The sequence below is a fragment of the Balaenoptera physalus genome (assembly GCF_965194825.1).
Source record: "Balaenoptera physalus genome assembly, chromosome: 15".
Taxonomy (NCBI): Eukaryota; Metazoa; Chordata; class Mammalia; order Artiodactyla; family Balaenopteridae; genus Balaenoptera; species Balaenoptera physalus.
Genome location: NC_138894.1, coordinates 56,843,180 through 56,870,568, shown reverse-complemented (window position 1 = coordinate 56,870,568; position 27,389 = coordinate 56,843,180). Strand labels below are relative to the sequence as shown.

At 40.6% G+C, this 27,389-nt stretch overlaps 1 protein-coding gene across 1 annotated transcript in view; it reads left to right on the top strand.

Annotated features, from left to right (window-relative positions):
• The window catches only part of LOC309644244 (uncharacterized protein), a 766,088-nt gene that overhangs the window by 723,952 nt on the left and 14,747 nt on the right, over positions 1 to 27,389 (top strand). Inside the window, exons 7-8 of the mRNA XM_082427907.1 lie at positions 22,259 to 22,362; positions 24,268 to 24,304. Of these exons, the coding sequence (XP_082284033.1) occupies positions 22,259 to 22,362; positions 24,268 to 24,304 (141 nt within the window). The remainder of the gene's footprint in view (positions 1 to 22,258; positions 22,363 to 24,267; positions 24,305 to 27,389) is intronic.

The following is a 27,389-nucleotide window of genomic DNA, read 5'->3' as shown; positions in this document are numbered from 1 at the left end:
GAAGATATACACCCTCAAAAAACTTTAAAGGTATCAGAGAAAAAATAGAAACTAGTGAAAATGTATATTATAGCAAAAAAGTAAAACAATACTTTAGCATAACAATGGGAGGAAAAGAAGAAGGCAACCCATGTCTAACTTGACAAACTACATAAACAAGATGTTCTCAAAACCAAAAAGAAGGTTCAAATACACTCTTGGGGGGAAGGTGAGATTTTAGCTGAGTCTAGAAGGACTGTCAGAACGTACATTGGCAGTAGAGGAAGTGGAGAAATGAGTCTAAGTGAGTAGTGTGACAGGCACAAAGTATGGGATGGGAAAAAACAAAAATAGATATGCCAGTTTGGCTGAAGTTAGAGGTTTGTGCAAGGAAGTAGGCAAATATGGCTGGAAAGAGAAATAGAAATCACCTATGAATGTAAAGCTTAAGAATATAATTTCAAGTCTACATTTACTTATTGTTGTTATTTACCTTTTAATACTATATAATTGGTTCAATGAATAGAAATAATATATTTTCAGTTGCTCAGCATTATGTGTGTTCTGCCTTTGATGGGGCAGGAAGGCCTATTGTTAAGGGCACCCACATGGGCAAGGAGTGATGAACAGCAAGGCCAGCACGGGAACTGTGCTCAACGTGGTCTGTCTTTCTGGTGACGGAGCTAAGACTACAGGAGGTCAGTTTGGCAGCTTCAGAACACCCTTCCCCAGAATAAGCCTCATGTACTAGGCCAGTTCCTGAGTAACAGCAGGCTAATTCGAGTGTCTGAGAAAAGAATCTCAAGCAATCCCCTGGTAAGGAAGCTGTTCTGACAAGTTACTGAAGTGAATTATGCCCTTTGATGTATCATGCCAGCTACACTCAGAAGCAGACATCTCAGTTATTAAGGAACAGAGTTTGTTGCTAAAGCTTGTTTAGGTCCTCAGAGTGATAGACTGGACCCTGTGGTACCCAAGATCTGTGACATCTAAGTTGTGCATCATGTCGTGTCACTGCAGATGTGTCTGCTCTGGAGAGGCATGTTCCTCATAGATCCCACAGGGGTTCCCCCCTCGTGGCCTTAATTCCCATTATCAGGTTCTTATTCTTCAATCCTGGTGCTTTCTTCTTTCCTCCTTCCCTGCCTCTCTCTCTCTCTCTTCCTTTTCCAATAACCTTCAAATATTCTCTGTAATACCTTCTTACAGGGCAGACTTCACAGTCGTATAGTGATTCTGTGTCTGACCCTCTGGAACGTGAGACCACAAGAGTGCAGAACACCCCCTATCCCAACTCTGTATCACCAGTGCACCAAACTGTTTGATGGTCTACTTAGTAGTCACGACAAGAAATGAAAAAAATCAGCAAACTCGGTGCCCTGTTCTGTAACTATAATTGGAGAAGAGAATAAAAGAAATGGAATAAAAGAAATTAGATGATTGAAATACTAAACAACAAGCAGAAACCACATTGTGATAAATAACAGAAGCAAGGTCTCTGAACATCTGTTGTAGGTGACACTCCTTCCTACAAAAGCAAAAAGCCAGATATATTGTTTGTATGTTTCACCTCTCCTTACTGATTACATGACAATGGAAGGATAACGAGCAAATTTACCCCATCTGAATTTACCAACCTCTAACTGGTGTGATTATTGTAGTACACTTCATGGAACTATGTCAGCTTGTGACACTAAATTCCAAGGCAAATCCTATAGAGCCTTGAACAATACCTTACTGTGTCTGATAACTTTTAAACATGTGCTTTCCATTTTAGCACAACCATGTTTAGCCCATTGGTTAAAAAACTTGGTTTTCCTCTGTCTTCAGGATTAGAACCTCCAAAGTAATCACATTCCTTACTCAGCCCATTCCTTGGCTCACTCTACCACCTTCATTCAGATACCAGTTGATTTCTAAGGAGCTATTAGTTCCATGTGGAGCTGTAGTCAAATCAGCACTGTTAAACTAAAAAGGCAGTAACTGCTATTATTTTGGACATAGGTTTGTTTGTTTCCTCACTGGCCTCCCCGCCTTCAAATATGAACATGATATCCACACTATTCATGTATCTTTGTTCCTGATAGCCTCATAGCAACTAGCATTCTACTTTCTTGATTTTTGTTTTGTTTTGTTTTATTTCTATTTCCCAGTGGAAAATCCAATCTGGTGTTATAGTTAGTGACAAAGAAAGTGCTAATTAGCAAATGAATGCAATCAGTAGTTACCTCAAATGTTTTCAGGTAACTTGTTTCTGACATATACTTACAACAGTATAAGTCAGCATTTTTCATTTTACGCAATATGAATTCAACAAAACAGTTAAACGGTGGGGGGCAAACACCCAGGCACTGAAACAAGTCAACATGAGTATCAGAGGAGTGGCGAATTAAGGTCTTTTCTCCACCTTGGAAGATGCATACTTGTCCTCCCTGACCGGTCAATGCTAGCCCCTTGTCAGTACCCTCATTTTTCAGATAAGAAAACTGGGACCCAGACAGGAGAAATGATCTCCATCAAGAGCAACGCTCATTTTGTATTGGCTGAATCATCTGGATGTAGTGGTTCTCAAGTCATGTGTATTCTGTCTTTTCAAACAAATTTTACCTCTTTGGTCTCTGTATTTCATTGGCGTTATCAGGAGTCTCAGCATAGAGCAAGTGCTCAATATTTATAAGAATTGTGGTGAAAATATTGATTTTTTTCTCCTTCTCATACCACTCATCTTCTGGGGGAAAAAAGACAAGTGCCCTCCTTTGAATTCTGTACCCCTCCCTGCTGCTCACATAGTTACAGTGAGGACCAATAATAAGAACATGCCACCATTCTGGACCAGTAACTCTGGACAGGTCTGTCAGATGCCTTTCCAGAGATTTTTCACATTGAAACTGAGGGGAGAGATTAACTCCCTGGGGGCAGAGCTGGGAAGATGTGTGCCCATGAATAGTAGACAGCGTTGGTTCTTGGGTGAGAAAGTCAGATATGGAGAGTAGAATTTTTATTCAGAGAAAGGCAAAACAAGGGCCAGAAAACTGGCAAAATATTTAGTGAATGCCAAGCATTCTTTCATAATTCTACATTCCATCTTTTTTAACCCTCATAAGAAATCACATGAGTAAGGCCACCGTATGAGCTAGCCTATATGGTACCTTTGTGATCATGAGGAAAAAGTGTCTTTTCCTCAGGGCGGAGAAAGTCGTGTCCCTGGCTGCGTGTCCTGGTGAGTGCAGGGCCACGGTCACCCCTCAGCAGGTTCCTTGTACAGAGCACAGTCTGCACAGGTATATGGTAACTATGAATAGAATTAGGAATGTGATTTCCATTTTATGGATGGGAAACTTGACGTTCCAATATGTTAGGTAAAATTGTTTTTAATTCAGGGGATTTAAAAAAAAAAAATACCCTGGTTCCCACAGCTAGTAGGTAACAGAGCCAGGAGTCACACCAGTGTTTCCACAATGGCTTGTGCATCTCTCACCTACCTGTTTACTTGCATGCTCTCATTATCGTGCTTGATCTCTCCCTCCAGCTCCTCTTACTCTCTTTCTTTCTGTAGGTATACATATACATCTACTCTCACTTTCACCCCTCTTCCTCCAATGGTCCAAGCTAGAGGCGCTTTCAGATCACTTGTATTGAAACAGAGAAGACCATTTTTTGCACAGGGCCACTCAATCCAGAGTAGATTGCCAGCATGTGCTTTAAAATAAGCAGATAGAAATCCTTAAAAGTGTAAATATGTTACTGCTAACAAGCAAAAGTTGGTAATGCTTCTTCTACCCTTAGTCTTTTTACAATTTCCATTTGTAAACAGAGTGAAGATAGGGCCAGGAAGGGTGGCAAAGAAAAGTCCTTTCCAAAATAATGAGAAAGCATGCCACCAAAGAGCTTGTGCAGGACTGGGAATTTCCAGTTCTGCCATAATGAGTCTAAATTCAATAGCAACATAAGGAGCTAAATCTGTTGGGCGAGTTACACATACCTGGCTAAATTAGACTTGCTTGGGAGAGGTATTCATTCTTTCAAGTTGGTAGGACAAATTTCATGCATTGGAACAATTACTTCCTGAATGCCAGAGGCCTAAAATAGGTAACACTGTTTCTAAAGCAGCTGCATCTAATTGAAGGTATAGCTTGTGAAAAATCATTGACCAAGGATCTTTTGGTACTGCTATGTGCTATATTTTCACACTGGGAAAAGAGAATGGAATGAGACCGGCTCCTGCCCTCCAGCAGTTTGTAATCAAAGCATAAAGCAGTGCCCCCTTTCCAGGAGGACCAGAACACTAGGCACATTTTCAGGAGAGAATTAGGTCCAGGAGTAGAATGCAAATATCCAGTTACCAAACTGAGAAAGGAAGTGGAGACTTGATTTTAGAAATAAGACAAAAAGCTGGACTTTTAAACTGTGAGGAATAAAGGTAGTGCAGGGAGATTTGATGAATTTGGGCAAGATCCGGTCCACTGCCCAGGGCAAGGAGTTGCAAGGGTAGAGAAGTGAGAGCAGGCAAGCAGACTGGTAGGTCCAAATGAACAAAGACCTGATTTCAAGGAGTTTTTCATTCCCTGGAGAAGCCAGACATATATACAGTTAATTGCACTGTGCAATGGAAATGTGTAATATCATTATTTCAAAAAGGTGACGCAGATATAAATTTCTGGGGTTTTTAAAAAATATATAGATTCAGATGCAATAGGTTGGGGATGGTACCAAGAGTTTGCATTTCTAATCATCCCAGCTGATGTTGATGCTGATGGTCTATGGACCACAGGTTAAGCAGCAATAAAGGAAATTGAGGAAATAAGAAAGTACTACGGGAATGTACGGTAAGCAATGTTAAAGAGGAAGAATTCTCAGAAGATGGGAATCCTGAGCTAGGCTCTAAAAAATGCAAACCAAGAAGACTTGGGTTTTGCGGTAATGTTCAATAAATTGGTGAGCAAAAACTCGATTGCATTTGTTCAGCCAATATTTATGGAGACACATGGCATTCCACAGCAAAATACTTGTTATTAGAAGCTTTCATATCAATTTAATCACAAGTAAAAACCAAACAATGGCAGCAGCAATGATGAGAAATGAAAGGCCATGGCTATTCTATTTCAGAATACCAAACTTTAAAATGTTAGTAATGCTTCACCTTTGAAAATTTAAACTGCATTCTGGTTTTCGAAATATGAATTTTTATAAGGTTAGCTCCAAATTTTCATGTACATCTCTTCTCTAAATGGGCAAGCCAAGGGGGTCGTGTGTTCATTCTGTTGGGCTTGTATTTTGCTTGCCTATTATGGAAGGCAAATTAAGGCCAAAGACCTTGTTTCTGTTGACTCAAGCACCAAATGAAGAGAGTAAACAACAGTCACGAAGACAGCCATTAACTGTGCAGCAGGTGTTAACATCTGTACCTACTTAATTCCAGCCAAGATAATCACCTCTCTCAAGGCAGCTAGCTCATGTCAAGCACTGTCCACCATGACTGAAACTGTTTGGAGATATTAAGTCATGGCTTTCTCTCAGATGTTGCAGCAAGAGATGGGGAGATTTGGATGCCAGGGAGTGCCACTTTAGTCAACAGTGCATGTAGTTTAAGCCACACCTCCTGGTACTCTGGCAGCCCAGCATGGAACACAGCGCCTGGATAGCAGGAGCCTGAGCCAGAAAACATCAGCTTGCAATGGGTACTATCTGCCAAGGGCTACATCTAGAATTGGCTGGAGAAGTGCTGTCTGAGAGGAAACGATAAGGCATTCTCAGATAGGAAGCCACTGCATCACCAGAATTCTCTACTAAATTCAGCTATAAACAATTGGACCCTGCAACTGATTAATTTATTATTATTTAGGGTTTAAGGGGTATGTGTGTGTGTATGCACATATACGGGTGAGTACTCATGACGCAAGCATGCAAACTCCCTCCCCCTCCCCCCCCCAGCAAACACTAAGTTCTTCCAGGGTGTAATCACTACAAATAGGTTTCCATTACACTGGAGATTAGCCGATGATGATTACCATTTATCAGTTTAGGCACAAGGAGAGCAAACTCCTAGGGCATTAGCTCTCCCTAATGACACCACTGTGCTCTCATGCTTCAGCAACGCGGCCCTCTTTCATACTGCAGAAGACTCTACATCTCTCTCACTCTCTACTCCAAGGCCTCAAACAAAAACCTTTACATCTAAGGAATGTGTTTAAGAGACACTTAAGGCCTACTGTTAAATGAAATAACAATAGAGTAATAAGCAATCATAAACTTAGAATAAATTGCTGAAGGTCAAATAGTTCTGCTAGCCTTCAGGTAAGAGGATACCCAAATAATTCTGGAAAGATGAGTATTCATTCTACTTTTAAAAATCTCCAGGGGGAGAGGAGAGAAGATGGCGGAAGAGTAAGACGCGGAGATCACCTTCCTTCCCACAGATACACTAGAAATACATCTACACGTGGAACTGCTCCTACAGAACAGCCACTGAACGCTGGCAGAAAACGTCCGACCTCCAAAAAGGCAAGAAACTCCCCCCGTACTTGGGTAGGGCAAAAGAAAAAAGAAATAACAGAGACAAAAGAATAGGGACGGCACCTGCACCAGTGGGAGGGAGCTGTGAAGGAGGAAAGATTTCCACGCACTAGGAAGCCCCTTCGCGGGCAGAGACTGCGGGTGGCAGAGAGGGGAAGCTTCGGAGCCACGGAGGAGAGCGCAGCCACAGGGGTGCGGAGGGCAAAGCGGAGAGGTTCCCGCACGGAGGAGCGGTGCCGACCAGCACTCACCAGCCCGAGAGGCTTGTCTGCCCTCCTGCCGGGGCGGGCGGGGCTGGGAGCTGAGGCTCGGGCTTCGGTGGGATCGCAGGGAGAGGACTGGGGCTGGCGGCGTGAACACATCCTGAAGGGGTTAGTGCACCACAGCTAGCCGGGAGGGAGTCCGGGAAAAAGTCTGCAGCTGCCGAAGAGGCAAGAGACTTTTTCTTCCCTCTTTGTTTCCTGGTGCGCGAGGAGAGGGGATTAAGAGCGCCGCCTAAATGAACTCCAGAGACAGGCGCGAGCCGCGGTGATCAGTGCTGATGCCACAGCAACAGGGGCGCAGAGTGAAAAAAGGAGAGACTCCCGCACAGAGGCTCGGCGCCGAGCAGCACTCAGCAGCCCGAGAGGCTTGTCTGCTCCCCCACCGGGGCGGGCGGGGCTGGGAGCTGAGGCTCGGCTTCGGTCGGATCGCAGGGAGAGGACTGGGGCTGGCGGCGTGAACACAGCCTGAAGGGGTTGGCGCACCACAGCTGGCTGGGAGGGAGACCGGGAAAAGGTCTGCAGCTGCCGAAGAGGCAAGAGACTTTTTCTTGCCTCTTTGTTTCGCGGCGCACAAGGAGAGGGGATTCAGAGTGCCGCCTAAACGAACTCCAGAGAAAGGCGCGAGCCGCGGCGATCAGCGCGGACCCCAGAGACGGGCATGAGACCCTGGGGCTGCTGCTGCCGCCTCCAAAAATCCTGTGTACGAGCACAGGTCACTCTCCACACCGCCCCTCCCGGGAGCCTGTGCAGCCCGCCACTGCCAGGGTCCCGTGATCCAGGGACAACTTCCCCGGGAGAACACACCGTGCGCCTCAGGCTGGTGCAACGTCATGCCGGCCTCGGCCGCCGCAGGCTCGCCCCGCCTCCTCTGTACCCCTCCCTCCCCGCGGCCTGCGTGAGCCAGAGCCCGCGAAGCAGCTGCTCCTTTAACCCCGTCCTGTCTGGGCGGGGAATAGACGCCCTCAGGCGACCTACACGCAAAGGCGGGTCCAAATCCAAAGCTGAACCCCAGGAGCTGTGCGAACAGGGAAGAGAAGGGGAAATCTCTCCCAGCAGCCTCAGAAGCAGTGGATTAAAACTCCACAAACAACTTGATGTGCCTGCATCTGCTGAATACCTGAATAGACAACGAATCATCCCAAATTCAGGAGGTGGACTTTGGGAGCAGGATATATTAATCTTTCCCCTTTTCCTTTTTTTTGTGAGTGTATATGTATATGCTTCTGGGTGAGAGTTTGTCTGTATAGCTTTGCTTTACAATAGCTTTATTTTACTTCACTATATTATAGCCTCTTTCTTTCTTTCTTTCTATTTTTTCTCCCTTTTACTCTGAGCCGTGTGGACGAAAGGCTCTTGGTGCTCCAGCCAGGCATCAGGGCCGTGCCTCTGAGGTGGGCGAGCCAACTTCAGGACACTGGTCCACAAGAGACCTCCCAGCTCCACATAATACCAAACGGCAAAAATCTCTCAGAGATCTCCATCTCAACATCAAGACCCAGCTTCACTCAACGACCAGCAAGCTACAGTGCTGGACACCCTATGCCAAACAACTAGCAAGACAGGAACACAGCCCCATCCATTAGCAGAGAGGCTGCCTAAAATCATAATAAGGCCACAGACACCCCAAAATACACCACCAGACGTGGACGTGCCCACCAGAAAGACAAGATCCAGCCTCATCCACCAGAGCTCAGGCACTAGTTCCCTCCACCAGGAAGCCTACACAACCCACTGAACCAACCTTAGCCACTGGGGACAGATACCAAAAACAACGGGAACTACGAACCTGCAGCCTGTGAAAAGGAGACCCCAAACACAGTAAGATAAGCAAAATGAGACGACAGAAAAACACACAGCAGATGAAGGAGCAGGGTCAAAACACAACAGACTTAACAAATGAAGAGGAAATAGGTAGTCTACCTGAAAAAGAATTCAGAATAATGATAGTAAGGATGATCCAAAATCTTGGAAATAGAATAGACAAAATGCAAGAAACATTTAACAAGGACGTAGAAGAACTAAAGAGGAACCAAGCAATGATGAAAAACACAATAAATGAAATTAAAAATACTCTAGATGGGATCAATAGCAGAATAACTGAGGCAGAAGAATGGATAAGTGACCTGGAAGATAAAATGGTGGAAATAACTACTACAGAGCAGGATAAAGAAAAAAGAATGAAAAGAACTGAGGACAGTCTCAGAGACCTCTGGGACAACATTAAACGCACCAACATTTGAATTACAGGGGTCCCAGAAGAAGAAGAGAAAAAGAAAGGGACTGAGAAAATATTTGAAGAGATTATAGCTGAAAACTTCCCTAATATGGGAAAGGAAATAGTTAATCAAGTCCAGGAAGCAGAGAGAGTCCCATACAGGATAAATCCAAGGAGAAACATGCCAAGACACATATTAATCAAACTGTCAAAAATTAAATATAAGGAAAACATATTAAAGGCAGCAAGGGAAAAATGACAAATAACACACAAGGGAATCCCCATAAGGTTAACATCTGATCTTTCAGCAGAAACTCTGCAAGCCAGAAGGGAGTGGCAGGATATACTTAAAGTCATGAAGGAGAAAAACCTACAACCAAGATTACTCTACCCAGCAAGGATCTCATTCAGATTCGATGGAGAAATTAAAACCTTTACAGACAAGCAAAAGCTGAGAGAGTTCAGCACCACCAAACCAGCTTTACAACAAATGCTAAAGGAACTTCTCTAGGCAAGAAACACAAGAGAAGGAAAACACCTACAATAACAAACCCAAAACATTTAAGAAAATGGGAATAGGAACATACATATCGATAATTACCTTGAATGTAAATGGATTAAATGCTCCCACCAAAAGACACAGGCTGGCTGAATGGATACAAAAACAAGACCCATATATATGCTGTCTACAAGAGACCCACTTCAGACCTAGAGACACATACAGACTGAAAGTGAGGGGATGGAAAAAGATATTCCATGCAAATGGAAATCAAAAGAAAGCTGGGGTAGCAATTCTCATATCAGACAAAATAGACTTTAAATTAAAGACTATTAAAAGAGACAAAGAAGGACACTATATAATGATCAAGGGATCGATACAAGAGGAAGGTATAACAATTGTAAATATTTATGCACCCAACATAGGAGCACCTCAATACATAAGGCAAATACTAACAGCCATAAAAGGGGAAATCGACAGCAACACAATCATAGTAGGGGACTTTAACACCCCACTTTCACCAATGGACAGATCATCCAAAATGAAAATAAATAAGGAAACACAAGCTTTAAATGATACATTAAACAATATGGACTTAATTGATATTTATAGGACATTCCACCCAAAAACAACAGAATACACATTTTTCTCAAGTGCTCATGGAACATTCTCCAGGATAGATCATATCTTGGGTCACAAATCAAGCCTTGGTAAATTTAAGAAAATTGAAATCGTATCAAGTATCTTTTCTGACCACAACGCTATGAGACTAGATATCAATTACAGGAAAAGATCTGTAAAAAATACAAACACATGGAGGCTACACAATACATTACTTAATAACGAAGTGATCACTGAAGAAATCAAAGGGGAAATCAAAAAATACCTAGAAACAAATGACAATGGAGATACGACGACCCAAAACCTATGGGACGCAGCAAAAGCAGTGCTAAGAGGGAAGTTTATAGCAATACAAGCCTACCTCAAGAAACAGGAAACATCTCGAATAAACAACCAAACCATGCACCTAAAGCAATTAGAGAAAGAAGAACAAAAAAACCCCAAAGCCAGCAGAAGGAAAGAAATTATAAAGATCAGGTCAGAAATAAATGAAAAAGAAATGAAGGAAACAATAGCAAAAATCAATGAAACTAAAAGCTGGTTCTTTGAGAAGATAAACAAAATTGATAAACCATTAGCCAGACTCATCAAGAGAAAAAGGGAGAAGACTCAGATCAATAGAATTAGAAATGAAAAAGGAGAAGTAACCACTGACACTGCAGAAATACAAAAGATCATGAGAGATTACTACAAGCAACTCTATGCCAATAAAATGGACAACCTGGAAGAAATGGACAGATTCTTAGAAATGCACAAACTGCCGAGACTGAACCAGGAAGAAATAGAAAATATGAACAGACCAATCACAAGCACTGAAATTGAAACTGTGATTAAAAACCTTCCAACAAACAAAAGCCCAGGACCAGATGGCTTCACAGGTGAATTCTATCAAACATTTAGAGAAGAGCTAACGCCTATCCTTCTCAAACTCTTCCAAAATATTGCAGAGGGAGGAACACTCCCAAACTCATTCTACGAGGCCACCATCACCCTGATACCAAAACCAGACAAAGATGTCACAAAGAAAGAAAACTACAGGCCAATATCACTGATGAACATAGATGCAAAAATCCTCAACAAAATACTAGCAAACAGAATCCAACAGCACATTAAAAGGATCATACACCATGATCAAGTGGGGTTTATCCCAGGAATGCAAGGATTCTTCAATATACGCAAATCAATCAACGTGATACACCATATTAACAAATTGAAGAATAAAAACCATATGATCATCTCAATAGATGCAGAGAAAGCTTTCGACAAAATTCAACACCCATTTATGATAAAAGCTCTGCAGAAAGTAGGCATAGAGGGAACTTTCCTCAACATAATAAAGGCCATATATGACAAACCCACAGCCAACATTGTCCTCAATGGTGAAAAACTGAAACCATTTCCACTAAGATCAGGAACAAGACAAGGTTGCCCACTCTCACCACTATTATTCAACATAGTTTTGGAAGTGTTAGCCACAGCAATCAGAGAAGACAAAGAAATAAAAGGAATCCAAATCGGAAAAGAAGAAGTAAAGCTGTCACTATTTGCAGATGACATGATACTATACATAGAGAATCCTAAAGATGCTACCAGAAAACTCCTAGAGCTAATCAATGAATTTGGTAAAGTAGCAGGATACAAAATTAATGCACAGAAATCTCTTGCATTTCTATACACTAATGATGAAAAATCTGAAAGTGAAATTAAGAAAACACTCCCATTTACCACTGCAACAAAAAGAATAAAATATCTAGGAATAAACCTACCTAAGGAGACAAAAGACCTGTATGCAGAAAATTATAAGACACTGATGAAAGAAATTAAAGATGATACAAATAGATGGAGAGATATACCATGTTCCTGGATTGGAAGAATCAACATTGTGAAAATGACTATACTACCCAAAGCAATCTACAGATTCAATGCAATCCCTATCAAACTACCACTGGCATTTTTCACAGAACTAGAACAAAAAATTTCACAATTTGTATGGAAACACAAAAGACCCCGAATAGCCAAAGCAATCTTGAGAACGAAAAATGGAGCTGGGGGAATCAGGCTCCCTGACTTCAGACTATATTACAAAGCTTCAGTAATCAAGACAGTTTGGTACTGGCACAAAAACAGAAATATAGATCAATGGAACAGGATAGAAAGCCCAGAGATAAACCCACACGCATATGGTCACCTTATCTTCGATAAAGGAGGCAAGCATATACAGTGGAGAAAAGACAGCCTCTTCAATAAGTGGTGCTGGGAAAATTGGACAGGTACATGTAAAAGTATGAAATTAGAACACTCCCTGACACCATGCACAAAAATAAACTCAAAATGGATTAAAGACCTAAGTGTAAGGGCAGACACTATCAAACTCTTAGAGGAAAACATAGGCAGAACACTCTATGACATACATCACAGCAAGATTCTTTTTGACCCAGCTCCCAGAGAAATGGAAATAAGAACACAAATAAACAAATGGGACCTAATGAAACTTCAAAGCTTTTGCACAGCAAAGGAAACCATAAACAAGACCAAAAGACAACCCTCAGAATGGGAGAAAATATTTGCAAACGAATCAACAGACAAAGGATTAATCTCCAAGATTTATAAGCAGCTCATGCAGCTCAATAACAAAACAACGAACAACCCAATCCAAAAATGGGCAGAAGACCTAAATAGACATTTCTCCAAAGAAGATATACAGATTGCCAACAGACACATGAAAGAATGCTCAACATCATTAATCATTAGAGAAATGCAAATCAAAACTACAATGAGATATCATCTCACACCGATCAGAATGGCCATCATCAAAAAATCTAGAAACAATAAATGCTGGAGAGGGTGTGGAGGAAAGGGAACACTCTTGCACTGTTGGTGGGAATGTAAATTGATACAGCCACTATGGAGAACAGCATGGAGGTTCCTTAAAAAACTACAAATAGAACTACCATACGACCCAGCAATCCCACTACTGGGCATATACCCTGAGAAAACCATAGTTCAAAGAGTCATGTACCAAAATGTTCATTGCAGCTCTATTTACAATAGCCAGGACATGGAAGCAACCTAAATGTCCTTCGACAGATGAATGGATAAAGAAGATGTGGCACATATATACAATGGAATATTACTCAGCCATAAAAAGAAATGAAATGGAGGTATTTGTAGTGAGGTGGATGGAGTTAGAGTCTGTCATACAGAGTGAAGTAAGTCAGAAAGAGAAAAACAAATACAGTATGCTAACACATATATACGGAATCTAAGGAAAAAAAAAAAAAGGCCATGAAGAACCTAGTGGCAAGACGGGAATAAAGACACAGACCTCCTAGAGAATGGACTTGAGGATATGGGGAGGGGGTGGGGTGAGATGTGACAGGGTAAGAGAGTGTCATGGACATATATACACTACCAAATGTAAAATAGATAACTAGTGGGAAGCAGCCGCATAGCACAGGGAGATCAGCTCGGTGCTTTGTGGCCACCTAGAGGGGTGGGATGGGGAGGGTGGGAGGGAGGGAGATGCAAGAGGGAAGAGAAATGGGAACATATTGTATATGTATAACTGATTCACTTTGTTATAAAGCAGAAGCTAACACACCATTGTAAGGAAATTATACTTCAATAAAGATGTTTAAAAAAAAAAAAAAAAATCTCCAGGGGAAAAAAATCTCCTTTTCACTTGGTGATCCAGTTCTAATATATATATTTTAAAATGTCAGTGTCCATTTATTTAGTCCATTGCAACCATTTTTAATGGAACAGATACTCCCTAGGTCCAGGTTTATATATTCAGTGTAGGGCCTCAAAAATTGGAGATGACCCTACAGTAAAAAAATGTGTTATATTTTAAAACGTATTAAAATCTGTTATTTTCCTTATATTATGTGTAATTGTATTAACAGAAAAAAGTTACTGGCAGTTCACATAAAAGTAGCTAAAGCTTCCCATATCCTTTCCTGAGCATTTTCTCAGTTTGTTCTACCAAAGCATTCATCCCCGAAATGTCAAAACATCATTAAAAGCCCTCTTTACTACAACAGCCCTTGTAGGAATTTTTTAAAATCTGCTTTTTTCTGGTGTGTCATCAGCTTGAAGGGGCATTTAGAGATGACCTCGGTGGACTGGGAAGGTAGGCAAAGGACATCCTCTGTGTTCTTTGACAAACCAGTCTGTCAGACATAGGTGGACCAAATTCTTTCCCTTTCAAGGAATATCAGCATTGTGTAATATCTCCGCAAAATGCAAGCTCTTTTTAAATAACAAGTCATGATTAAGAAATTGCGGGAGTGTTGCAGCTCCGAGCTTTATCACAAATCTTTAAGAATATGCAGGAAGCCTAAATTAGTCAGTTGTTTCCCCCCAAAGTCATAAAAATAGGAAAATAGCAGACACGGCAAAGCAATTTATGTCTACTGTCAGGATCATGTGAGAAGAAATGACCACCACAGCAAAAGCCACAGACTGTTCCCCAGAAATAGTCTAAGAATCAATATTTCTAAGGTCCACACCATAGTCCTCCAGAGTTGTAAGAGTCTTGGAGTTGCTTTTCATTTTCCAGTGGACAATTGCCCATTAATCTGTCTCCACACAGATTGGGACAAACCTAGTGATGGTTGCTCATCAGTATACCACTGGATGGCTAAGATCCCAGAGATAAAAATGGATAGTAAAAGTCATTTAGACCAATCATGAATTTTACAGCTAGGGAACTAAGCTGCAGAGATATTCAGGAAAATGTCCAGGGTCACATATCTTGAACTAAGATTTCCTAAATCCCAGATCAAGCCTGGATGGCACATATCAAGAAAAACTGGTATTAAATTAGAAGTTGATTTCCAGAGGATATACATATGGCACAACAGAAAAAGAAAGATCTGATAGCAAGCCAGCATTCATGTATAAGTATTAAGAAAGATGTAAATATGATGGAAAGAAAATTGTGTTTACCTGTAATAAAGCACAGAATCAATCATGGTTCTTTCCTAGATCCTTCCGTGGCTCCTTTTTCTCTTCTTGGTCTTTTAAATATTGGAGCTTTCTCTAAGTTCAGCCTTGGCTTTTTTTTTCCCCTCACTTTATGTTTTTATTTATAATCTCATCAACTCATATCTTTAGTCATAATTCATACACATCTGATTTACTAATTACACAGTACATTGCTAAGACTGTCAATTCTGCCTCAGAAATGCCTCTTGAATACTTTTCTTTTCTCTGTTCCCACTTTTGCAGGCTTAATCCAAAACACTCAGTATCCTTGGAAGATTTCAAATTTTTCCCTAATGTTCTCTCCGTCTTCAGTGCCTTTCTCTTCTAAGCTGTCCTCTCTATAGTTTTCAAGGTCATCATTTCAAACTGTAACCTGATCATTTCTCACACACCCCACTGCAAAACTCAAATTTATTTATCCATTGATCTTCTATTAACAGGAGAATGTCTAATTACTTTTCCAGTTTAATTTTCTACATTTCCTTTGTGCTGTATCCACACCAACCACACCAAAGGATTTGCCCTTACTTAAACATACTAATATTTTCCTGCGTCACTACTCATAACTAAATGACTTTCCAAAGACTGTGAACTTCAACCAGGATGGGGTATCTCTCAGTCATTTCACATGTTCAAAGCCTAGCACAGCATTTTGCACTTAGTAGGAACTCAACTAATATCTGTTGAATGAATGAATGAATGCAGTAACTAACTGGTGAGGGAAGATACCATGAACCTGGAGTGATATCTTGCAAACATTTTTTTTAAATTGTTGAACATTAAGAATGAGAAATGCAAATTACCTTTTTTAATGTTTGATATTGTTTAATGCAAACTGTGGTATCAAATAGAAATAGAACTATAAATATAGATCTCTGATTCACCTCTCTATGTACTCTCCTGTCCTAAAATAAAGCAGAAAAATACATAAGCCTCCACAGGAAGACATCAATACAGTTGTGCTGAATTCTTAGTGCTAGACCAGCACTTACAGCTCTGTGTATTAGTTGCCCTAGATTATAAATCTTCCCCTGGCTCTTAATTATTCAGGTACCAAGGGATTCGTTTGCTACTGCTGCATTATAGTATGTTAATCCAGTGCCAATTTAACATTTCTTATATTTATTTTGCATGTGTTTTATTTCTTAAGAGGCTTTAAACATTTAAAATCTTTAGAAAGATATATATTTTGGTACAGTTTTCTATGACTTTAAGGTTGTTTATGCTGCTTGGGTTGTTATCTAACATTCCCAGTTAGCCCCTTACACAATTCAGTGGGCATGTGGGCTGCGCATTTAAGGTAGCAAATCTTACACCATCTGGTTTGGGTACCTAGGATATCATCAGTAGTGAGCTATACTTGCAAGATAAATTTGCAAAACGAGAGCTTCTAAGACTATAACTAGCTTTATATCCCACCAATTTGATGCTTATTTCCAAGCTCTGATCATGTGTTTCAGGGCAGTCATCTAAGAACAAAAGGTTTCAATTGGGGAATTTTTTGCATTTATGTTCTTATTCTCTCATTATTTCCTAGTATATGTATTTTTTCTCCAACTAGAGAGTAATATCTGATCTTCTATTTGTTTTTTGTTTTCAAATCTCTCCCACTCTGCCAGTACCTGCACAGAGGTAGATACAGAGTTCGAAATTAACCTCAGAGTTTCTCAAGGTGTCCTTATGGACACTGAAGCATCTGTTCTGGAAAATGGCTCCGTAGATGGGTTCATGGCTGATTGAACATTCACGAGAATTGACCACTAATGGCGTCATAGGCTACAGAAGATTTCTAAGGTTCCACAGTTCTCTTGTGGGGTTCTGTCTCCTACCCTCACTATGAAATTCCTGGAGGAAGAACCATATTCCCTTCATTCAATCATTTATTCATCAAATATGCACAAATGAGGCCAATGTGCTAGTTACACTAGCCTTTGACAATGGAACATTGGACAGAACAATGACATCTTCACTTATCTCTTTATGATAGTTTGTAGCTTTGAAAAATGTTCTTACAACTGACAGGAGGCCTTTCAATAACTAAAAGTAATAAAGGCCCATCTGGCACATTTCCCTATGGTGAAGTCTGTGCTTTCTTCTCCTTTCCTTTGCTCTTCTCTCAAGCTCCTCTCACCGTAATGGAGTGAAAAATCAGTTTTCTCCTTTACTAAGTTTTAGTCACAAAGATATGGGTACAGAAAACTTGTAAACTGAGCAAATAGGCAATTACCAAATATTAATGAGCAACTAGTATATATGGTTCATTCATTTACTAGTCAAACCTTGTTGAGCAGGTACTATGTGGCAGGCACCAATCCAGGCACTGTTCTACAGTTAGGTAGGAGGAAAACAAGTATAAAGTGAAGAAGTCCTGTCCTCAAAACATTTTCAACCTAGAGTCTGTTCTTCCCCTCTAATTAATTGGAAACAAATGGCCTGAATGGTATCTAATCACTACCACACCCAAGTCCTCCAAAGGGAACTGGGCATACTCTTCAGCCGACTGCCCAGTTTGTCAATTTCAATAACCTTTGATTCGAAGACAAGGAAAAGATACACAAAAAGCAAAATTTCCTCATCTGTACTCTCTGGCCTTCAGGCTGAAATGTCAGCAGATTATAAATGCTGCCTCATTATTGAGTAGAAGCCTAATTACCTGGCATGGAGGGACTGTGTTTGGATAGTCCAGGAGCTGGAAGAACTTTTCCATCATACAGAGCTGCCACTCCCTCTCTGGGAATTACTGATTCTGCGTCTTCCTCATAGGAGGGTCAAGCCTGCTGTGCTGACCAAGCGTGTCCCATTTAGGATATTCTCCATCAGCACATTGGGCTTGATCCTGCTTTAGTCTTTTTTACATTCCTCATGCTCTGAAACACAGTGAGAGGAAGCATTTGGGTTTAATAGCAAATGTAAAAGCTCAGTAAAATGAAATGTATCTAGGTTCCTCAGCTTCCCTAGAGCAAGACAATATTGCTTTTACAGATTATATAACACTCCTTTCTTTGTGCTGTTCTGTTGCTGAAGTAATGACAATGATTCTCCACCATTTATTAGATCATGTTCAAATTTATCCGCTCCACAATTGTGACCTTTGCATAACCTCAACCCACTCTGCCCGTTCTGATTACCTTTTGCTGCACTGGGCCACACACCTTCCTCTTTGGAAATCTTATCTTTTTTGTTTTTAAGAGCTGTATAGCTAAAATCTGTCTCTCTATTTCTTCCTCTCTTAACTGAATGTAGTTTGAATTCCTGTATGTACCATTCCGTGTATGTTTCACACCTCTGAGTACTAAATTGTATACTGTCTTCAAAATATGTTGAGAGAATCCACCAGAGAATAATGAGTTGGATATTTTTCTTACTTTTACCTAAATGATCAGACTAATAGTGCTCTTATACTGTGACACAGTAATCTCACCATGATGTAGTTATATAAAGGAAATCAGGAGAAAAAGGTAATATACATGGATGCTCATTGCACCTGGGGATGGGTGCTGCGGCTAAATTTCCAACTTTAGGGGACTGGGCAATTAAATTATTGTGTATCAACTCCAAGGAATATTATTTTGACATTAAAATTATAGAGTTTAGCAACATGGAAACTTAAAAGAATCTAATCATAAATGAAAGCAAAATAAAAACTATGACTACGGTTATTGCAACCACATATCATATGTGTGTATACAGAAGAGAAATGTAAAGGAGAAAAAAAAATGAAAGCTGTTCTTGAGGGCAAGAATTTTTGTCTATTTCATTTAGTGCTCGTTTCGAAATCTAGGACCATACCTTGCACATAATAGATGCTTAATAAATATTTGTTGAGTGAATGAATAAGGGTATATAATGAGTGATGGGACTGTAGGTGATTTGTCTTCTTTTATTAGTTCCTTTTCCATTAAAATGATCTCTGTTAAAAAAAAAAAGGAGGGGGGTAACATAAGGAAAAATTTGTTTATAACTAAAACACATTCTTGATTCTTACATGGACAATTCTTAGATAACCCCAGGTGAGGGAAAGAGAGAATAATGTTCAATGGCTCGTATTATTCTGTCTAGTTCTCATAATAATCCATTGAGGTGAGTATTGTTATCATTTTATATATGAAGAGACTTAGGCTTAGAGAAATAACTTGCTTAAGACACCCATGAGTTTTCTCTCTCAATCACACCGCTACATATGATAGGTGGTACAACTCTATTTAAATAAGTCTTTGAACACAAAACAAAAACAGACCTAAAATATATCAAGATCATATAAGGGATTGATAAAGTAGGATTTAAAATAGTGGGCTGGGCTTCCCTGGTGGCGCAGTGGTTGAGAATCTGCCTGCCATTGCAGGGGACACGGGTTCGAGCCCTGGTCTGGGAAGATCCCACATGCCGCGGAGCAACTGGGCCCGTGAGCCACAACTACTGAGCCTGCGCGTCTGGAGCTTGTGCTCCGCAACAAGAGAGGCCGCAACACTGAGAGGCCTGCTCACCGCGATGAAGAGTGGCCCCCGCTTGCCGCAACTAGAGAAAGCCCTCGCACAGAAACGAAGACCCAACACAGCCAAAAAATAAATAAATTAATTAATTAATTAAATAGTGGGCAAACTATGGAGAACAGTATGGAGGTTCCTTAAAAAACTAAAAATAGAAGTACCATATGACCCAGCAATCCCACTACGGGGCATATACCCTGAGAAAACCATAATTCAAAAAGAGTCATGTACCACAATGTTCATTGCAGCTCTATTTACAATAGCCAGGACATAGAAGTAACCTAAGTGTCCATCGACAGATGAATGGATAAAGAAGATGTGGCACATATATACAATGGAATATTACTCAGCCATAAAAAGAAACAAAATTGAGTTATTTGTAGTGAGGTGGATGGACCTAGAGTCTGTCATACAGAGTGAAGTAAGTCAGAAAGAGAAAAACAAATACTGTATGCTAACACATATATATATGGGATCTAAAAAAAAAAAAAAGTCATGAAGAACCTAGGGGCAAGACAGGAATAAAGACGCAGACCTACTAGAGAATGGACTTGAGGACACGGGGAGGGGAAGGGTAAGCTGGGACAAAGTGAGAGAGTGGCATGGACATATATACACTACCAAATGTAAAACTGATAGCTAGTGGGAAGCAGCCGCATAGCACAGGGAGATCAGCTCGGTGCTTTGTGACCACCTAGAGGGGTGGGATAGGGAGGGTGGGAGGGAGATGTAAGAGGGAGGGAATATGGGGATATATGTATAGCTGATTCACTTTGTTATACAGCAGAAACTAACAAACACACCATTGTAAAGCAATTACACTCCAATAAAGATGTTAAAAAAATAAAATAAAATAGTGGGCAAGATGCAGAGGCCACTGTGTACAGCACCCACATCACTGATTCTCTGTCTAGGCTTAATGAAGTACAGTGCACAAAATTAAAAATTAAAAAATTTTAAAAAATAACTTTGTGAAAGCAGCACAGTCCCTTCAGCAGTATTTAGGTTAATATGCCAGTCCTCCTCTAATACTTGAGATTATGACTACCATAATTGATAGCAAATGCAGTGTCAAGGCACTGAATTGTGTTGTCTCAATTTATGAAACTGCAATCTTCTGTGTATTTGAATGCTGATGGATTGCTCTAAGTGATTGGATTTAAAGTGAGCAGAGAAAGGTAGTCAGCATTACGATTTCATGTGAGGATGGCCTTTTTATCCTTATATATGTGGAAGTAAATGACAGGAATGGGATCACTTTATTATTTAGTTCATCTAAGTGTTCTCCTCTGTCAGCTTCAGAGCAAAGAAAGACAAAGGTTTAATCTGTGTAGAAGGTGCTCAGCGTAATGTTTTACCAGCTTGAACTGTAACTGTTTCCATACAAGAGCAGTGGGTTGCTTCTGTATCAACATGTGTGTGTGTGTGTGTGTGCACATGTGCACGTGTGCAAGACAGATGGACAGGGCTGGAGATGGATGATACAAACTTTTTTTTTTTTTTTTTTTTTAGCCTCTTACGTATTGCCTAGATTCGCTTGTGTCCTAAGACCAACTCTAGAAAGACTGGTGGTGGCAACCTTCTCAGGTCAGTCTCTGAGAAGAACTCTAGAGAGTTCCAGATTCTCTTGCAATATTAGAGATTCAGGGTGAAAAATATTGGGCACTGCTGTAGACTGAATGTGTTCTCCCAAGATTCATATGTTGAAACTTAATCCCCAATGTGATGGTATTTGGAGGTGCGGGTCTTTGTGAGGTCATGAGGGTGGACCCCTCATGAATGTGATTAGTGCCCTTATAAAAGAGATCACAGAGAGTTCCCTTCCCCTTGGACCACATGAGGACCCAGCCAGTTAGAAGACAGCTGTCTGTCTATGAACCAGGAAGCAGGCTCTCAAGAGACACTGAATATGCCAGGGCCTTTATCTTGGAATCCCCAGCCTCCAGAACTATGAGAAATAAATTTCTGTTGTTTAAGCCATTCATTCTGTCATATTTTTTTTTTTTATCATAGTCTGGACTAAGGCACTAAATTGTAATGTCCTCGTCTTGGTCATTTCAGGCTGCTGTAACAAAGTGCCATGGATTGGGTGGCTTATACACAAAGAAATTTGTTTGTTTCTCACAGTTCTGAAGGCTTGAAGTCCACGATCAGAGTGCCAGCATGGTTGGGTTCCAGTAAGAGCCCTCTTCTGGGTCACAGACAGCTGTTTTCGCTTTGCATCCTCACATAGTGGAAAGGGTGAGAATGCTCTCTGGGGACACTCATCCCATATAGGAGGTCTCTACCCTTATGACCTTATCACCTCCCACAGGGCCACCTTCTAATAAGATCCCATGGGGGATTAGGATTTCAAATGTGAATTTGGAGGGAGCACAAACATTCAACCCATAAGAGTCCTCACACTTTTTTTTTTTTTTTTTAATCAATACTCTTTTTGCAAGGAGAGCAAAAATTGAAATTTAAAGCACTGTTGCCGATTTCTCCTTAGGCATAAGGGTAGAGCCCAATGGCTTTTAATTTTATTCCTAAAACCAACTTCAAGGATTCTTCCTTATTACTTTAAACTTTTCTAGTAGCATGTCTCATACATTAAAATAGTTTGGGCATAAAATGACAAATAGGACAAAATTAGCCTCTTCCATCCTTTATTTATTTATTTATTTTGATGTTCTTTCCTTTCTTTGGCAAGATTCCCTCTTCAGCATGCGGAACTACCCACCTCTACTCAGCTCCCACCATCCGTATCTACTGTCCAATACAGGCTTGCTTCTGCCTCTGAGAAGCTATATAAATGTGTGTAATCCTGTCTTTGTCACGTCTTCCTTATTAATAGTTCTCATCTGAAAAATGCCTTTCTCCTGGGATTATTGTAAATATTCAAATAGATGCTCTATAGCTTGTTTGTTTTGATAATGTGAAGTGCTATACAAATCTTATTTTTATTATAATGCCCCCACAGATTCAGGGTTCCAGACTCCAGTGCATTGCCATCAAAATCCCTTTAGGACCTAATAGGTGACAGGCAATAAAAAGAAGCATTAATAGATGATGAAACCTAAATCAAATGGTACAGGTGTGTCAATCTTGATGAAAAGTAATCACTAGATATAGCAAAATACTAGAGATTGTTAGGGAGCTTGAGAAAGTAGTTTTGGGAGGCTAGAAAGTTGGAAAACCTGACTGGAGTCTTTTCAAAAAAAGAATGGGTGGAAGAGGAATCAGATATACTAAGTATAGGCAACTCTTTTGAGAAATTTTGCTGTAATAAAGCAAACAAATGAATTGGTAGCTGGAAAGAGACACAGACTCCAGAGCAGGCTTGTTTGTAAGCAAGCTAATGAGAAGGATTCAGTACAGAGGAACTGAATTGTGTTGATGATGCAGGACAAGGTTGCTGGAATGTCCTTGGACAGACAAAAAAGGATTAGATGGGGTGCCCAAAGGAGGTGGCCTTAGCAGCACAGACGCTGCATCTACCATAACAGGGCAGAAGGCAGCTCTGATGCCGCTAGCTGGGTGGGTATGGTGGTGGGAACCTGTGAACGTTGTCTCCTAATGGGTTCTTTTTTCTTTGTGAAATAGGAAGCAAGGTCATAAAACTGAGAGTGAGCTGGAGTTAAAATGAAACAGGAAAGGGAGTGGAATATACATCTGGGATTGTGGAGGAGGAAACGGACTAGAATTCCGCGGTATGATTTCTGGGCAGCATTAAGAGCCTGGTTGAGCTTTGTAGTCTTTAATTTAAAGTGATAGGTTATAGGCACAGAGTAGAAGACAATTTGGATTTCCCCACGGCTGAGGTTTTACTAAATGAGTACAGCGAAGCAGGAGGGGCCAAGAGAATTTAGGGAAGTGCTAGGGAGTGGTAATAATGGTTGACCATGGGATTTAAAGGGAAGTAAGGACTTGAGAAGGCTGAGAGCCAGTGAAATGGGGGTAGGATCAATGTCAGATCCAAGGACTGCTGGAGTCAGGGAGCAGAAGGAAAGAACTGAAAATAAGAGAGAGAGTGGTCAGAGCATGGAGTTTACAGTTGCGGTTATGGAGGAATTACGGTTAATCAGGGTCAATGTGTAAGGTAACCAGAGTCTTCCCGTGCACACGTACGTGGCTTGCTTCCTCACCCTCTTTGGTTTTCATCCCCCGACCACTTCTCAGGGAAACCTCTCCTCACTAGCTTATTTAAACTTGCAACTTCTCCTCAGACTCACTGGTGCTTGGTGTCCCCATTTTCTGTTTTGTATTTCCTCAAATAGTTGTTTACATCTCATATTCTGTATACATTTATGTATTTATTTTGCTTATTGAGTGCCTTCCTCCATTTGTCCTCAGTGAGGACCAGAATTTAGGTCTGTTTGGAGACACGTACCATCTTTAGTGACTAGAACATTGCCTGGCACAGAGTAGACGAGGCATTCGATATACTTTTGTTAAATGACTTGAATAAAGCAACTTTATATTTTAATACAGGAATTCCAAAGAGCCAATAAAATTCATCAAGTTCTCTTAATCTTATGGTTTCTTCTAGATAGTTGAATTTTCTGAACAGCTTATGACAAATTAGTGAAGTTCCTATTCATTCTATTTTTGAATAGAAATCTAAATAAATGGAGACTGTGGAACTGGTTTTTTTTACTCTAAATGGGATTAAATAGAACACTATTTAACCTTTTTTTTTTTTTTTTTTAACCATTCTAGGTCACTATTATAAAATTAACTCTTGGACTCTCCTGAGGTGAGTGTGAATTTTGGTCCCTTTGCAAAGGGTTGTTAGTGATCTTGAGATCACAATACTTTTAGTTGAATCTATTCCTTTTGTCTCCTGCTTTCTGTCATGCCACCAGCTATTACTTTGTACTCCTATGTGTATGCGTGCCTGTAACAGTTTGTTCCACTACCACTCCTGCCCCTACCCCATAATCTGCTGTCTTCATGTACTTTGGACCTATTTTAAAGGATTTACATGAAATAAGAGAATATAGGACTTCCCCGGTGGTGCAGTGGTTGAGAATCTGCCTGCCAATGCAGGGGACATGGGTTCAAGCCCTGGTCCGGGAAGATCCCACATGCCGCGGAGCAACTAAGCCTGTGTGCCACAACTACTGAGCCTGAGCTCTAGAGCCCACAAGCCACGACTACTGGGCCCGCATGCCACAACTACTGAAGCCCGTGTGCCTAGAGCCCGTGCTCCACAACAAGAGAAGCCGCTGCAATGAGAAGCCTGCACACCCTAACAAAGAGTAGCCCCTGCTCACCGCAACTAGAGAAAGCCCATGCACAGCAACGAAGACCCAACGCAGCCAAATTAATTAATTAATTTTTTAAAAAAGAATATAGACACTAAGTGAGGGCACGGGGGCCACTCTTATGGGATTAAGGTCTAGGCAACACCAGTTTCTGCTGTCTTTATTGCCTACTTCTAGGTTCTTAACTGTGTGCTAAGGAGGTGAGATTGATCGACATTTGAATTACTAAGAGGTGCGGTGTCACTGTAATTGACATCACATGGTATTTTGGCCTATCAAAACCCCTCCTTTCCCACATGGACGGCTGCCTCCTCCATCTATTCATCTGGTCCATTTTATGCAGGTCGAGCTGAACACATAATGCTGCATGAAAATGTAGGAGAAGTAGTAAGGATACCAATTAAGGTCCTCCGATTGGAGAAACCCTGCTCTGAAAATGTGCCCATTAACAAACAAAGTCCCATAGGCCCTTAGGACAAAGTTCCATCTGAAGACACATTCTTAACTGAAGCAGCAAATGGTGAAACATTTAAAAAAGAAAAAAAAAAAAAGCAGTGTATTCGAGTGGTTTTACAAATAATGCAAAGGTCTATGATAAATCTTGAATATTTCACCTGACCCAGATTTAAATAGCACAGGTACTTCATGCAGCAATAGACATTTGGTTACTTAACAGATACTCCTATAGCTGCAAGTAATACATTTATATTTTTTGGTGTGTGTGCTGTTCAGAGCCTCCATCCTACTCTGAAATTTTGGGGAAAATTAGCCATCCAAGAGTCAAGAAAGCACAGTTCTCTGACTGGTCTCTGATATAAACTGTCAAGAGTCACAGCCTTGACCATTAATGCCTTCTGGATGTCAGTTTCCTCATCTGTTAAAACCATCCCTAACGTCTGTCTTAGAGTTTAAATTCTACAACACGTTGCCCTGGATTAAAGGATTGAGGAGTTCTGGTTCCACCCAGTAGAGGGTAGTGTTACCTAGACAGGGTCTCAGCATGAACCCAGCACAGATGGAGCAGTGAAAGCAGAATTTAGAATATAGAATGGGTAGCTACCTACCTCCCTGTCTTGAGTCACCAGACCACAAATGCTTCTCCACAAAATAGCAATCTCCAGCAAGTGTAGAAATGCACTCCTCCTCAGTCGTTTGCCACTGTTCCTAAAATGGACACATTACTCATTGCTACTGGAAGATGAACAGGAATTTAAACTCCTACAATCTGTGTTGTTTTCTGAAATTTAAAGTTTGTTCTATGAATACATTCATTTATATAAAATACAGCAGCTTGTCTATACATATTGAACATTTAAAAATTACAGTTGAAAGTCACAGATTTTTCCTCCTGCAAAAATATTTAAGAAGTATTTATAAAGTTTGATGATGTTTAATATCATGCCGAGACGGAAACCTTTAATTGCACTTTTTAATATACAAATAGCAAAAGTCATTGGCCTGTGACAGACAGATAATTAAAGTTCTAAGTGTCAAATCCATAGTCATAGTACTGTACGAAACCCTGAATCTCCATCAGCCTGTGAAGTTTACAGAGTGCCTCACACTGGAATGGTCCCCATGTGAGCCACAGAAGCTGTCTAAGAACGCATTCTCAAATAGCAGGTCCTGTCTGCTGGAATAAGATTGATGCACATAAAGTAAAATAGTGGCAGGATTAGATAGTTTAAGATGCTGTCTCTTCAGTACAAATAGTAACTCAGTAGGAGATATGAAAGTATTTCTTGAAAAAGTGACAAAATGGATGAATTAAGACATCAGTATAAAATCTAGTTCATGGAGAAGTCTTCATTAAGGGCTACTATTTACCAACAAAAAAAGGAAAATTAGGCGGTACATGTAAAAATGCACTGAAAGATCAAAGGTACTATGCACATGTAAGATATTACTATCATCATTATTATAATTTGGGGGTTCAGGGTCACCTTGAGACCCTGTCCTAAGGGACCTTAGGTAAGGCATTTTGGTAAAACTTTCCAACTTCTGCTTCCTCTTTGATCTTTATCACTGATAGAGGGCCTACTTACTTTTTTTGTTTTCGTTTAGTATAAATGCTGAAGCGTGAAAGGAAAGAGTGAATACAAGAACGATGTAATCCTACCTGGGCCGGGAAAGCACTGTGCCCTGTTCTAGTCCCAGGCTAGAGAACCACAGCCTGTCTTCCCATGCAACGCACCACCTCTGCTATTCCTGGCTGTAAGACTGCACCCTTTTCGGGGGAGTTAAAAGTTTCTCAGATCAGGAGGAAGCCTGGCTACTTGAGAGAAAATAAAATCACGATCCGCCTGCCTCCTTCTCTTGTGCCTGTAGCAGCTGTAAGTGCAATAAAATGTGAGAGTAAAAACAAATTTGCTATGGCAACAAAGTATACTCTAATAATGAAGATGATAGTATCTAACAAGCAGGAGCAGCTAGAACTTTAGGGAGAGGGAAAGGAAGTACACCTTGAAGAAGCAGGAAGAAAAAACATTAAAAGTTTAAAGTTTACCATTCTCCAGCCTACATATCGTTGGCCCATTTAGACAAGATGGATTTGTATCTTGGCTAACTTCCTCC